General features: G+C 38.4%; 1 protein-coding gene across 1 annotated transcript; it reads right to left on the bottom strand.

Annotated features, from left to right (window-relative positions):
* Positions 1 to 2,985: 2,985 nt before the first annotated feature.
* LOC144707583 (uncharacterized) lies at positions 2,986 to 13,898 on the bottom strand. The gene is made up of 9 exons (XM_078580771.1): positions 13,748 to 13,898; positions 11,867 to 11,959; positions 11,624 to 11,779; positions 7,052 to 11,116; positions 6,884 to 6,965; positions 6,748 to 6,814; positions 5,887 to 6,072; positions 5,760 to 5,820; positions 2,986 to 5,004 (listed from the first exon to the last, which is right to left on the bottom strand). Exons 1-9 carry the CDS (start codon positions 13,800 to 13,802, stop codon positions 4,802 to 4,804), a joined length of 4,968 nt encoding a protein of 1,655 aa, XP_078436897.1. The 5' UTR covers positions 13,803 to 13,898; the 3' UTR covers positions 2,986 to 4,801.
* Positions 13,899 to 14,842: the final 944 nt, after the last annotated feature.

The following is a 14,842-nucleotide window of genomic DNA, read 5'->3' as shown; positions in this document are numbered from 1 at the left end:
GCATCTCTTGGGTGTAAATTGCATCAATATGATGTAAAAAATGCATTTCTCGATGGGGAATTGGAAGAAGAAATTTATATACAATTACCCCCATGCTATTACTCTCACATGGCTGCACCTAAAGTTTGCAAGTTGAAAAGAACCTTGTATGGACTAAAGCAGTCTCCTCAGGCATGGTTTGAGAAGTTATCTCAATCATTGAAGAATATGGGATATATGCAAGGAAACGGTGATCATACTCTATTTGTGAATCAGTCTTGATTCTTCTTGTGTATGTGGAAGACATCATTATCACTGGTGATGATGAGCAAGAGATAGAGGCATTGGGCAACCAATTATCCAAGCTATTTGAAGTTAAATCTCGGGGACAGTTAAGATATTTCTTGGGTATCGAGGTCGCATACTCAAAAGAAGCCATTTTCATTTGTCAGCGGAAGTATATTATTGACTTATTGGAAGAGACTGGAATGAGTGATTGTAAACCATGTGCAACTCCAATGGAAGCAAATCTGAAATTAGGCAACTGTGAAAACGCAACTCCGGTAAATAAGGAGATGTACCATAGATTAATGGAAAGACTTGTCTACTTGAATTATACGAGACCAGACATCATTTTTGTTGTTGGACTTCTGAGTCAGTTCATGTAGAGTCCAAGAGAACCTCATTGGCAGGCTGCAACTCGAGTATTGTCATACTTAAGGGTATAACAGGACATGGGCTAATATTCAGAAGACACGGTGGAATCAATTTGGAAGGTTATACAGATTCAGATTATGGCGGTTTGCTCATGGATTGAAGATCAACCACTGGATATTGCTCATTCCTTGGAGGAAATTTAGTTACCTGGAGGAGTAAGAAATAGTCGGTTGTGGCTTTATCAAGTGCGGAGGCTGAGTACAGAGCACTAAAAAGAGGGCATTTGTGAAGGACTTTGGCTGAGAATTATCTTAAATGACCTACAGCTACTGAAAACAGAACCGATCAGTGTATACTATGATAGCAAGTTGGCTATAGACATAGCCCGTAATCCAGTGCAGCGTGATCAAATGAAGCACATTAAAATTAATAGACATTTCATAAGATGGAAGATTGATCAGAGGAGCATCCAATTGCTATATGTGCCTACTACTCGACAAGTAGCAGATCTTCTCACTAAAGGGTTGCAAGGAAATTCCTTTCAACAGCATACGTCCAATCTGGGAGTTAGAAGCATCTACCTCCCAGCTTGAGGGGGGGTGTTAGCGACAAACTCTATTTCATTTTCTTTCTTTCCATATTCGTACTTTCCATATTTACCCTTATGTTTACTTTCTGTGTTTAATTAGATGGCTTGTTATAATAGGCCCAATACTTACAGCCCATATTAACATCTCATATATGGATGTGTGGGCGTCATTAGTGAAATGGAATGCTTTTCTCTGTTAACCCTGTTGGTGGTCTAGGATTTGTGTTGTCCAATCCCGAAAATTATCAATATCTACAACCAATGTAACAGAGCCTTCAAATTTCTATTTGAATAAGAATAACTGAAAATATATGGCTTAAGCCAATCCCATACTTGGTTCATGTGCAAGTAAATTTCTCAGAACATACATGAAGACTCTATTCGAGACCATGGATTTATACCAAAGCTTGCATACTTGTCTTAAATCGCATAGATAAAAAGTAAAAGAGAAGGCTGATCCAAAAGGACAGTTACATAGATCACCTTAAATGTATTGGGGAGATTAATCTGGGTGAGACTTTATTGTCAATTGATAAAAAGGGATGCAATAACTTGAATCAAGTTAATATAAGAAACTGGATAATATTTCACATAATAATTTATATTATGTGCATGGGTCACCATGAGCAAGTTGGAGTCTCAAGAGTGAAGAATGGTACCATCTAGATTGAATTTGATACTTACAACCATCAACTTCAGAACGTAAAACATTTGTAGCATCTTTAAGTGCATTAAAATGATGAAAAAATGCTTTTATCTCATGATTCCCCAATTTTATGTATTTTAGGCACATACACTGATCTAATTTTTTGAATTCTATAAAGGAGGTTAAGCATAATCATTCATTATTCATCTACATGCCATTATCAACATTTTAATGCATCTGAATTAGTGAAAAAATGCATGTTTCTTATACTCTACATTTTTTAATTATTCTTGTATAAACCAAGGGATTCTACATTAAAGTACTGTGCATGAAACGGAATCCTCAACAAGTTATGCAACTTTCCATCAGCCACTTTTATTTTTCTATATTATGAGTTTATCCCATAATTTTCTATCATTTATTATAAAAACATAGATTTATTGACATCAAAAGTATATTTTTAAGTTCAAGAATAACAAGCTTATCAGACCCACCTATCCGGTCTTGAGGCAAGCATAGAAATCTGATACATGGCAATCTTCTTATATACATATGGTTACCCTTTCTTCCCTTGTGCAATGATATATTTTGACAAAAACAAACAGGTTTAAAATTTTATGTCGCAACAAAGCTTGTTCTTTTACTCATTGGAAAGCTAAGATCTAGATGATCTTGATGGCCTAAAAATCACATGAATTGGTCAAAGGTCCAGAGAAATATCACTGCCAAAACCAAGGGCTCTGGCATTTTGAGTTCATCATATAAAGTCATAAAACAAGACATCTGTTCATCCTTAACACCAAGATTAATTTGGAGAAAAAATACAGCCAGAAACCCATGAAGGCTAATAGATTGAACCTTGTTTAAAGCTTTTGGGCAATTAAAAGACAATTATATTTATTAGTGATTTTAATCGATTATCTTTTCCCCTAATTACGACCATTTCTTAATAATCTCATAGAAAATGATTACATGGATTCACGGTACAAAATATTTGACTTTTTTAACCTTGCAAAGGAGGAAACATTTCCTAACAACCGAAGTTTCTAATAAATTCTGTGAATCTCTTTTCTGTAGGACGAATGATAAAGATTTGATAATTCACTTAAAAATGAGATATGAAATTTTTGGGACTGATTTTATCTGCCCAAAGTTATAAGTTATATCGAAACTTATTCATGTTGATAGGTTAGTTGAAGACTAACGTCATAGAAAAATAAAGTCTTACAAGTATATGGAAGTCCAAAGAATTAGGAGATGGTAAAATATGGATACTACGTTAGATAGAGAGATCGCAGATGGGCATATGGGTGACAAGCTAGGGAGAGAGTGCAAGAGAGTAGAAGCTAGAGAGAGAAATAGAATTCGCTAAGTGCGCAGTAGGTCAGGAAGAGAGAAGAGAGACTGTAGAAAATGGGTGACAAGCTGGTAAGTGAGTGCAATATGATAGGAAGAGAGAGAGATAGAAGATGGCTTCATGAGTAATATGATAGGAAGAGAGAGAGAGAGAGAGAGAGAGAGATAGAAGATGGCTTAACGGGTAATATGATAGGATGAGAGAGCGATAGAAGATGGCTGAATGGGTAAAATATGATAGGAAGAGAGAGAGAGAGAGATAGAAGATGGCTGAATGGTTAATATGATAGGAAGAGAGAGAGAGAGATAGAAGATGGCTTAATGGGTAATATGATAGGATGAGAGAGCGATAGAAGATGGCTGAATGGGTAAAATATGATAGGAAGAGAGAGTGATAGAATATGGCTGAATGGGTAATATGATAGGAAGAGCGAGAAAGATAGAAGGTGGCTTAATGGGTAATATGATAAGATGAGAGAGAGATAGAAGATGACTGAATGGGTAATATGATAGGAAGAGAGAGCGATAGAAGATGCCTGAATGGGTAATATGATAGGAAGAGAGAGCGATAGAAGATGCCTGAATGGGTAATATGATAGGAAGAGAGAGCGATAGAAGATGGCTGAATGGGTAATATGATAGGAAGAGAAAGAAAGATAGAAGATGGCTTAATGGGTAATATGATAGGATAAGAGAGAGATAGAAGATGGCTGAATGGGTAATATGATTAGAAGAAAGAGAGAGAGATAGAAGATGGCTGAATGGGTAATATGATAGGAAGAGATAGAGAGATAGAAGATGACTGAATGGGTAATATGATAGGAAGAGAGAGAGATAGAAGACGGCTTAATGGGTAATATGATAGGATGAGAGAGAGATAGAAGATGACTGAATGGGTAATATGATAGGATGAGAGAGATAGAAGATGACCGAATGGGTAATATGATAGGAAGAGAGAGAGATAGAAGATGACTGAATGGGTAAAATGATAGGAAGAGAGGGAGAGATAGAAGATGGCTGAATGGGTAATATGATAGGAAGAGAGAGAGAGAGATAGAAGATGGCTGAATGGGTAATATGATAGGATGAGAGAGCAATAGAAGATGGCTGAATTGGTAATATGATGGGAAGAAAGAGACTGCAGAAAATGGATATTATGATAGGGAGAGAGAGAGAGAGGGAGCAGATGGGCACACGGGTAACAAGCAAGTGAAAGAGTGCAAGTAGAAGGGTAATAAACTAGAGAGAGAATGAAGTGGATCAATGGGTAATAGACTAGAAAGAGAGAGAGAGAGAACATATATTAGAATAAGTTACAAAGAGGCCAAGAATTCAGAAAACAGGTAACCAGCTACAGAGAGAAAGTGAGGGGAATGATAATTGGGGAATAGCTACCCCGGAGAGAGACTGAGAGATGGAGAGTGAAATGGAAGAATAGAAAGAACCTAAGTAGATATGTCGGTTGGATAAGAAGCAAGGGATGATTTGAATAGAAATGTAAAAGTTAACCAAGGATCGAGAGAGCGAGAGAGGACGAGGCTACGAGAATTCTTACTCACGTGGCGAGCGGATCGCTAGTTTGCTGAGCAGGTGAGCTCAAATCCCCCTTTTTTTAGGCGCTTGTTGTTCATCTTCTCAATGATTTTCGAATAGAAGTCCCATGAGGGGCTTTCGGCCCCGATCGCCGGCTGTCCAAAAGGCTGTCGGCTGACATAATCCTGTACGTCGTCCGCCATCGCAAGCGCCTCGAGATAAGTTCTCAGACTCCCTCGCCGACCTGTTCAGAAGCAGAATCAAAGATGGACAATTTATATTTCCTTATTGTCTTCAGTCTCAACAAAATACTTGTTCATTTAAATCAGTTCCAAATAATCTTTCATTATTTTGAAAATTTCTCAATCCAACATTTCATGTTACCAGTTCAAAAATTGTTGAAAAAAAAACTTGTCTCGATGTTCTGACTTTTGCTTAATTTTTCAACTTATATTATACTTTACCAGCTCAAAATTCCCTCAAAGGCCGAACTCTTTTGTATCATTTCTTTTAATGATAGTTGATGATGAATTTGTCATCATCATCCCTAAATATTTCCATCTCCATCGTCTCGATGGCGACGATAACAATGATAGCCTAAAAAACTGATGGATGTCAGTTCGGAAACCGATGGATGAAGATGAAGATGAATATGCTGATGACGACAATGATATTTAGTCATCATCATCAGAATTTCATTGTCTTCGTCTTCGTCATCATCATCATCGTCATTGTCCTTGTCATGCTTTATGCCGAGCCCTACTTTCAACTTTCCATCACCACTTCTTAAATGGCACAAAACAAACTAATGCTTCAAGATACTTTCTTTGCCGGATTACATTTCACCCTCCATGCCACCACCATCTCAAAAATACCATAAAACCAGTTCTCCATGGAACCCCTGAATTCATGTTTCCTTTCTTTCTCCCATTTCATCCCTTTAACTTGGTGTCAACTTAGAAGAATCGCATTTATTAATGATTCAAAGAGGAAACTTACCCAATGCATCGTCTCCAGTGTCCTTGAAGCAGTACGGCTTTGGGAATATGGCCGTGTGAAGCTGCACATACAGAGATAATAAGCAGAAAATGATCGGAACAGTTAGAGAGAGAGAGAGAGAGATTACAGGGTTGCAGAGCGCCTTGTAAGGGGAATCGTCGATGAGGAGCGTGTTGGAAGGGGAGAAGTGGCCAGGCTGCCAAGGAAGGGAACCGCGCTCATTGTCCCAGAGTAGTCTAAGTTCCTTGAGAACAAGCGGCTTGAACGGCCGTTCCATTGTCTTGAAGCCCGTGAATGTGCACTTTGATCGATCCTGCACGGAGAAGATCAGACCCCAGAAGAGAGATAAGAGCGCATGCAAGGGACCCCAGAGAGACTCTGGTAAGGTTGGTGGATGATGACTAATTTTGAATCATCGTGATAAGCAACGATTCTTCTCCAAGCAATATCAAAGGAAGAAAAGAAGACGCATGTGAGAAGACCCAGCACGTGCCGGATCTAGTATAAATAAAGATGCGGGAAGTCTTTTTCAAGATTTCAGTAGACGAATCAGGTGCGAGGGCTGGGGGAGCAGGATTGGGCCTACCAACCAGAGAGCAGAAGTTTGCAAAAATAGAAATCAAAGACAATTTTGGAAATATCTTTTTAACCCAAAAGAGTTGGACACGCCGCACATTAGTAACTTTCAATCATCGTGATAAGCAACGATTCTTCTCCAAGCAATATCAAAGGAAGAAAAGAAGACGCACGCGAGAAGATTCAGCAAGTGCGGGTTCTAGAATAAATAATGAAGCGGAAAGTTTTTTTCAAGATTTCAGTAGCCGAATCAGGCGTGAGGCCTGGGGGAGGATCGGGCCTGCCAACCAGAGTGAACAAGTTTGCAAAAATAGAAATCAAAGACAATTTCGCAAATATCTTTTTAAGCCAAAAGAGTTGGACGTGCCGCACGTCAGTAACTTGGACATGCAGAAAAATGTCAGAGACTCACCCAACGGAACATAAGCATCTTCTTCCTCTTCCCAAAAACATAATCAACAATGGGATTCAAATTTCTCCTGCATAGAAACACGAAAACAAATTAAATGTGGGATAACACAATAAAAAAGCAGACCTTAAAAGCTTACTTCATTCGCGACGACCAGATACCAATGACAAAATTCTTAAAGCAGAAGTCGACAAACTCATCACAGAAGGGTCTTTTAAACACTGAAACAAAAAAAAAGAATATTGAATTTCAATGAAAATCCAACGTGCACCAAAATGAGAGAATGATTCCATTAGTATATGCTTACCGGACTTTCCAGAAACTTTTATTTTCGACCGGCAAAAACCACACGAACCAGCAACAACATCAACGAGCAAACCATTAAGATCAAGAACTAACAGTTTTTTCTTGATGGGCACGGTCAACGTTCTACCCAAATCTGATTCAAAAGTATTGCCTTTCTTAGATGAAGAAGTTTCGTGCTCAATAGCATGATCTGGCTTCTGTAGGACAGGTGGGTTATCCTTTTCAAGCTCTTGAGCAGTATCCAAGGACAATGATGCTTCATTCACCAATGAAGCATTCTCACAAGCTTTTGTCTTCCTCTTTCTCTTTCTTGTACTTTTCTTTGCAATTACTATGGCGTCGTTTGAAGCAGTGATACCTTCTAATTCAACAGTAACAGAGGGAACTCTCAGCGAATTACTGTTTGTTGAAAAATTTTCCGGATTCACTGTATCAATCCTTTCTATGGACTTGGATGGTTGCGCAAGTTGATCTTCTTCAGAACGCAAGGCACTGTTGTCTGTTGATTTATTCATCTCTGTCTTCATCTGTTCACTGGATTTTGTATCATTAATTGGCAAGACGTTATTGAGAGGTTTTCGCTTTTTTGGCTTCTTTCTTTTCTTGGTTATTCCTCCGTTTGAAACTGTCTCACCTTCCTGCACTACAAGTATAGAAGGCTCCCTACTGCAAACTGCACTTGATGAATCCACAGTCACAGAATCAACATTCGAGGAAATTTTTCCCGCATCTCTATCTGTTTCAGAAACCAAGACAGTGCAGCCAGCAGAATCAGTGATCTCATGTTTTATCAACTCCGTCGCTGAAGTAGATGGAACTCTCGGCGAATCACCATTTATAGAAAAACTTCCCTGATTCACTGTATCCACCTTTTCTAGGGGCTTGGATGGTTGCGAATGGTGATATTCTTCAAAACCCGGGGCACTGCAGTCAGCTAATTTATTTATTTCGGTCTTCATCTGTTCACCCAATTTTGCATCATTTTCTGGTGCCACCTTATTGAGAGGTTTTCGCTTTTTCGGCCTCTTTCTTTTTTTGTCTTTTCCTCCGTTTGAAGCTGCATCCCCTTTTTGCAATACAATTAAAGAAGGCTCTCTATTGCAAACTTCACTTGATGAATCCACAGTTACAGAATCAACATTTGAGGAAACTTTTCCCACATCTCTTTCTGTTTCAGAAACCGAGACAGCGCAGCCAGCTGAATCAGTGATCTCATGTTTTGGCAACTCAGCTGCTGAATTAGATGGAACTATCCGTGAATTACCATTTGTAGAACATTTTCCTTGATTGACTGAATCCACCTTTTCTCTGGGCTTGGATGGTTGGCCACAGTGATCTTCTTCAGAATGCGACACACTGCAATCAGTTGATTTATTTATCTCCGTCTTCATCTGTTCACCTAATTTCGCATCATTTTCTGGCACCGCATTAGTAAGAGGATTTCGTTTTTTTGGCTTCTTTTTTTTCTTGACTACTCCGTTTGAAGCTGCGTCCACTTCCTGCACTACAAGTAAAGAAGGCTCTCTATCGCAAACTGCACTCGATGAATCTACAATCACAGAATCAACATTCACGGAAGCTTCTCCCACATCTCTTCCTGTTTGAGAAACCAAGACAGCACAGCCAGCTGAATCAGTGATGTCATTCTTTAGCAACTCCGTCGCTGAATAAGATGGAACTCTCGGTGAATTATCCACATTTTCTATGGGCTTGCATGGTTGCTGAAGGTGATCTTCTTCACACTGCAATGAACTTCGGTCAGTTGATTTATTTATCTCTGCCTGCATATGTTCACCCGATTTTGCATCATTTTCTGGCGCCGCATTTGACGCTGCCTCACCTTCCTGCCCTACAAGTACAGAAGGCTGTCTATTGCAAAATGCACTTGATGAATCCACAGTCACATCAACATTAAAGGAAACTTTCCCCACATCTCTATCTGTTACGGAAACCAAGCCAGCTGAATCAGTGATCTCATTATTTAGCGACTCAGTGACTGAGTTAGATGGAACTCTCGTGAAATTACTATTTGTAGAAAAAATTCCCTGATTCACTGTCTCCACCGTTTCTATGGGCTTGGATGGTTGGGAACGGTGACCTTCCTGAGAACGCAACGCACTGCAGTCAGTTGATTTATTTATCTCCGTCTTCATCTGTTCACCGGATTCTGAATCATTTATTGGCCCCGCCTTATTGAGAGGTTTTCGCTTTTTTGGCCTCTTTCTTTTCTTGGTTATTCCTCCGTTTGAAGCCGTCTCCCCTTTTTGCACTACAATCAATGAAGGCTCTCTATTACAAACTGCACTCGATGAATTTACAGTCACAGACTCAACATTTGAGGAAGTTTCTCCCACATCTCTACCTGTTTGAGAAACCATGACAGTGCAGCCACCTGAATTAGTAGTCTCATTCTTTAGCAACTCAGTAGCTGAGTTAGATGGAACTCTCGGTAAATTATCCACCTTTTCTATGGGCTTGGATAGTGGTGCAAGGTGATCTTCTTCACAGTGCAAGGAATTTCGGTCAGTTGATTTATTTATCTCTGCCCGCATCTGTTCACCCGATTCTGCATCATTTTCCAGTGCCGCGTTATGACGAGGCTTTTGTTTTTTTGGTTTCTTTCTTTTCTTGGTTATTCCTCCGTTTGAAGCTGCCTCACCTTCCTGCCCTTCAAGTACAGAAGGTTCTCTGTTGCAAACTGCACTTGTTGAATCCACAATCACATCAACATTGGCGGAAATTTTCCCCACATCTCTATCTGTTGCAGAAACCAATACAGCGCAGCCAGCCGAATCAGTGATCTCATTCTTCAGAAACTCAGTGACAGAATTAGATGGAACTCTCTTCAAATTACTATTTGTAAAAAAAATTCCCTGATTCACTGTCTCCACCTTTTCTATGGGCTTGGAAGATTGCGAACAGTGATCTTCCTGAGAATGCGAGGCACTGAAATCAGTTGATTTATTTGTCTCCGTCTCCATCAGTTCACCCAATTTTGCATCATTTTCTGGCACCGCGTTATTCAGAGGATTTCGCTTTTTTGGCTTCTTTTTTTTCTTGATTATTCCTCCATTTGAAGCTGCCTCCCCTTCCTGCACTACAAGTAAAGAAAGCTCTCTATCGCAAACTGCACTTGATGAATCCACAATCACAGAATCAACATTCACGGAAACTTCTCCCACATCTCTATCAGTTTGAGAAACCAAGACCGCGCAGCCAGCTGAATCAATGATCTCATTCTTTAGCAACTCCGTAGCTGAATTAGATGGAACTCTCGGGAAATTACTATTTGAAGAAGAAATTCCCTGCTTCACTGTATCCACCTTTTCTATGGGCTTGGATGGTCCCAAACGATGATCTTCCTGAGAACGCAAGGCACTGCAATCAGTTGATTTATTTATGTCCGTGTCCATCTGTTCACAGGATTTTGGATCATTTATTGGCCCCCCGTTATTCAGAGGTTTTCGCTTTTTTGACCTCTTTCTTTTCTTGGTTATTCCTCTGTTTGAAGCTGCCTCCCCTTTTTGCACTGCAATTAAAGAAGGCTCTCTATTGAAAACTGCACTTGATGAATTCACAGTCACAGAGTCAACATTCGAGGAATTTTTTCCCACATCTCTATATGTTACAGAACCCAAGACAGCGCAGCTAGCTGAATGAGTGATCACACTCTTCAGTAATTCCACAGGCTTTATTTCATTTATTCTCAAGAAGTCATTTGAAGGCTGTTGCTGAGGCGGCTTCTTCTTTCTATGTCTCTTTTTTCCTTTTTTCTGGATGTCTTCCGTTCTTTCATTCGAAGCTCTGTCACTTTCTCTGTCTCCAGGCAAGGAATTATCCTTCTTTAAAACTGATCTGTCTGTTCCTTCTAGAGATAAAGATGGATCTCTCTTCAATGCAGTTCCACGGAATGGCTCGCTTTCATTCCCTGCAATCTCAGATTTCAAAAGACTAGATTCCTCTTTTTCAATCAATTCCACACGTGCTGACTTCTCATTCTTCTCCTTGTTTCCCTTCTTGGATTTCCTTCTTTTCTTGTTATCACCGATGGTCACCTCATGTGAATCTGAAACATATCCAGCGTTATTTTCGTACAAGACATTGGGTTTTGGCACTTTTCAACATCAACATATTCATCAATGCCATCAACCTTCATTGTCATTGATGACAACATTGATGTTGGCAAATTTTAGGGTGGCTGTTGATGATATAGTTGACAGTTGACGTTGACAGGGTATCAAGGACAGCAGAAACCATCAATCAACGTCAACCATCAACTTAGTAAAATTTTAATGAAAGAAAATCAGCAAGCCAATCAATTGTGTCATCAACATCAAATGGCCTAGTTGATGATGAAGATGAAGGAAATGTAAAGACGTCTGAAGGTGAAAACAATATTGATATGGACACCCATTGTTATTGAGTCGATAATCGGCAAACCATCAAAAAATCTCAACGTATGTGTCATACACCAACGTCATCAGGATCTGCAAAACCCTAATCAGAAGAATGAATGAAATGTTCTTCGGGTCAGTTCATAAACATTAAGATGGGTTCTCAGCACAAAACCTACCTCCACCCAAATGAAGAGTGTTATTGCTGCCGTCTAACTCCTGAATGAGGACTCCTTCAAAATGGATACCTCTTTCTGGGTAATTCGATAACCAATTTTGACCTATTTTTCCTGCAGCATTAGTCGCAGTTCCTACATCATTATTTTCTTCATGACCTGCAGTTCCCAAAGTTGATTTTTGTGTCAGTCGTGAACTATCGGTTAATGAACCCATCAATATAAAGTGAAAACCTAGATCTTTACCTGAGGCATGTGCGGAGATTTGTGCTCTCTGATCATCGGGATGTGGGCCCACATTGTTGGGCTCCGCCTTATTTTTTCCGTCTTCCACAACTTCTGCAGCAGATGTGACGTGGATTTAACTCACATGTTAGTCCGAATTTCAAGTCCAAAAATGTTTTGAATTGTAACGATTGAAGCTTTCCTGTATTTACATAGACTATGTCATAAGTTATGCAATAAATTACCTCAACTATCTGATACAAGTTAACCGAATCAAACCAAACGAAAATGAGATAATTCCAGATAAGAGATAAGATAAAATAAAATTTACGCGAAAACAAATCCGAATATTCAGATGACTCAATAGATGTATCTTCCGATCCCAGACAAAAGATACAGTTTAGTTTAAAATTCATTGATTTCTGTAAAACGAAGAACAATGAATGAACCTAATAAGTTGCATCCTCTATCCTTCGCTCCTACAAATAATCTTCACGTGACTCCAGCTTTAGTTGAGTTCTTTTACTATTTAAACTCACACCACCCCAGTTTTATACTGTCAAGAGAGATGGTGACCTAATTATGAAACCCTAATTTGGAAAACTCCCTAACCTATGTAGATTCAATGAGATGAATTCAATTTTTTTTTCCTCTCAACTACTCGCATCTTTCCTTCTGCCAGGAAAAAAATGATAAACAGCAAACAAAAATGTTGTAGTAAAGATGAGATGCTTTTGTATTGACCACCGAAAATCAGACTACGATCACAAAATTCAGCAGCAAACTAAAAATAACTAGATTACACATTCTTCAAAAAAAAACCCAAATAACACACTGTAAAATAAATCAACGGCAAAAATAGACGCAGTAGAAAAATAGAAACCAACCGCAAAAAACTATGTCCGAATGAGCTTCGCCCATATGAAGTAGCACAAGCAAGCAAAGAAACCACCATGGCACCAATTAAAATTCGAGTTCAAATAAAAGGAACGCGAAAAAAATAAAAAATATCGCGCCGGCTTTAAAAACAAGGAGAAACACCTGAAGCTTAATCTTCCCAAAACCATAATCTACGAATCAAATCGTAATAACCAAGGTTTAACCTTCCAAAAACAAAGTTCCCAACACGAATATCCACAAATGGAAACTATCACAATCAAACCAAGCACCATTTAAATTACGGGAAAACATACTGCAATATGAATCAACCAAAAGATTAGAGACAGCAGAATAATCGCAGAGCGACGTGAACTAGCACGAGCAAGTTCAAATTCTAGCTAAATTAATAAAGTAACATAAAAATGGAAAAATCTCGCGCAGACATGAAAATGAGCAGAAAAACCCACTTTCGGTCAAGTTCCAACTTCCAAAAAGAAAAAAATGCTTATCGAGCCACATCACCATTTAAATTACGTGAAAACATACCGCAATATGAATCAACCAAAATATTAGAGACAGCAGAAGAACCGCAGAGCAAGGTGAACTAGGATGAGCAAGCTAAAAAATTCTAGTTCAATTAATAAAGTAACATAAAAATGGAAAAATCTCGCGCGGACATGAAAACGAGCAGAAAAAACCACTTTCGGTCAAGTTCCAACTTCCAAAAAGAAAAAAATGCTTATCGAGCCACATCACCATTTAAATTACGTGAAAACATACCGCAATATGAATCAACCAAAATATTAGAGACAGCAGAAGAACCGCAGAGCAAGGTGAACTACGATGAGCAAGCTAAAAAATTCTAGTTCAATTAATAAAGTAACATAAAAATGGAAAAATCTCGCGCGGACATGAAAACGAGCAGAAAAACCCACTTTCGATCAAATTACACCTTCCAAAAAAATAAATTTATAGATAGAACGATAGAACCGTAATCAAATTCAAACATTGCGATCCGCAAACCTTGCAAAGAAGATTGAGCCATTGCAATCGGAGTTCTACTCGCCGCCGCCGCCATTGAAGTAGATAGTAGGTCGATAGTTCTTGTTACTCAACAAACTTCTTCCCATTCGTTAAGATGTCCCCTCGGATCTTTTTTCTTAACGTGGGCTCTGCGATCCGACGAATTAACGTCTGCCAGGTAAGCTTGCACGGGCCAATCAGCTAATGCCAGGTGGATTTTACATGATTAAAATAGATTTTAAAAATAATTTCTCATTTTAGAATGTGCAAATATTTGTAGAGAAGTAATCTCAAGAGATAGAAGATTAAGAACAGTAATATTAGAATGAAAGGGGGATAATTTAGAGATAATAATGGCATTAATAATAATAAGAAGAAGAAGAATAGTGAGTGCTAGAATATATGAACTAAGGGGAGAGAAAGTGGATAAACTAATAAATCAGGAGAAAAAAGAAGACAATATACAAGGGGAATGAAGTGGGTAAATAATAACAATAAGATATGAAATTAGGGGACAGTAAGTGGATAACAGAATAAATATTAAGAGAAAAAAGAAGACAGTATATAAGGGGAGTTGAGGTGGATAAAAGAGTAAGAAGAAGAATCAAGAAGACATGAAATAAGGGGAGAGAAAGTGGATAAAATAATAAATATAAGATGAAAAAATAAGACAATATATAAGGGGAAATGGTGTGATAAAAATAATGGAAGAAGAAGAATCAAGAAGACATTAAATAATGGGAGAGAAAGTGGATAAAAGAATAACTATAAGGCAAAAAATAAGAAAATATATTAGGGGAGATGAATTGGATAAAATAAGAAGAAGAATAAGAATCAAGAATACATTAAATAAGGGGAGAGAGTGGATAAAAGAATAAATATAAGGCGAACAAATAAGACAATATATAACGGGAAATGGTGTGACAAAAAGAATAGGAAGAAGAAGAATCAAGAAGATATTAAATAAGGGGAGAGAAAGTGAATAAAAGAATAAATATAAGGCCAAAATATAAGACAATATATAAGAGGAAATGGTGTGATAAAAAGAATGGAAGAAAAAGAATCAAGAAGACATTAAATAAGGGGAGAGAAAGT

The sequence above is a fragment of the Wolffia australiana genome, chromosome 9 (genome assembly GCF_029677425.1).
Source record: "Wolffia australiana isolate 7733 chromosome 9, ASM2967742v1".
NCBI classification, from domain to species: domain Eukaryota; kingdom Viridiplantae; phylum Streptophyta; class Magnoliopsida; order Alismatales; family Araceae; genus Wolffia; species Wolffia australiana.
This window is presented reverse-complemented; position numbering and strand designations above follow the sequence as displayed.

Excerpts from the sequence above, each read along its gene's own strand:
- LOC144707583 (XM_078580771.1), bottom strand. The coding sequence starts at position 13,802 with ATGGCGGCGGCGGCGAGTAGAACTCCGATTGCAATGGCTCAATCTTCT. Across the intron at positions 11,960-13,747 it reads GGCTCAATCTTCTTTGCAAG|AAGTTGTGGAAGACGGAAAA; the intron begins GTTTGCGGATCG and ends CATCTGCTGCAG. Across the intron at positions 6,073-6,747 it reads AGATGCTTATGTTCCGTTGG|GATCGATCAAAGTGCACATT; the intron begins GTGAGTCTCTGA and ends TTCTCCGTGCAG.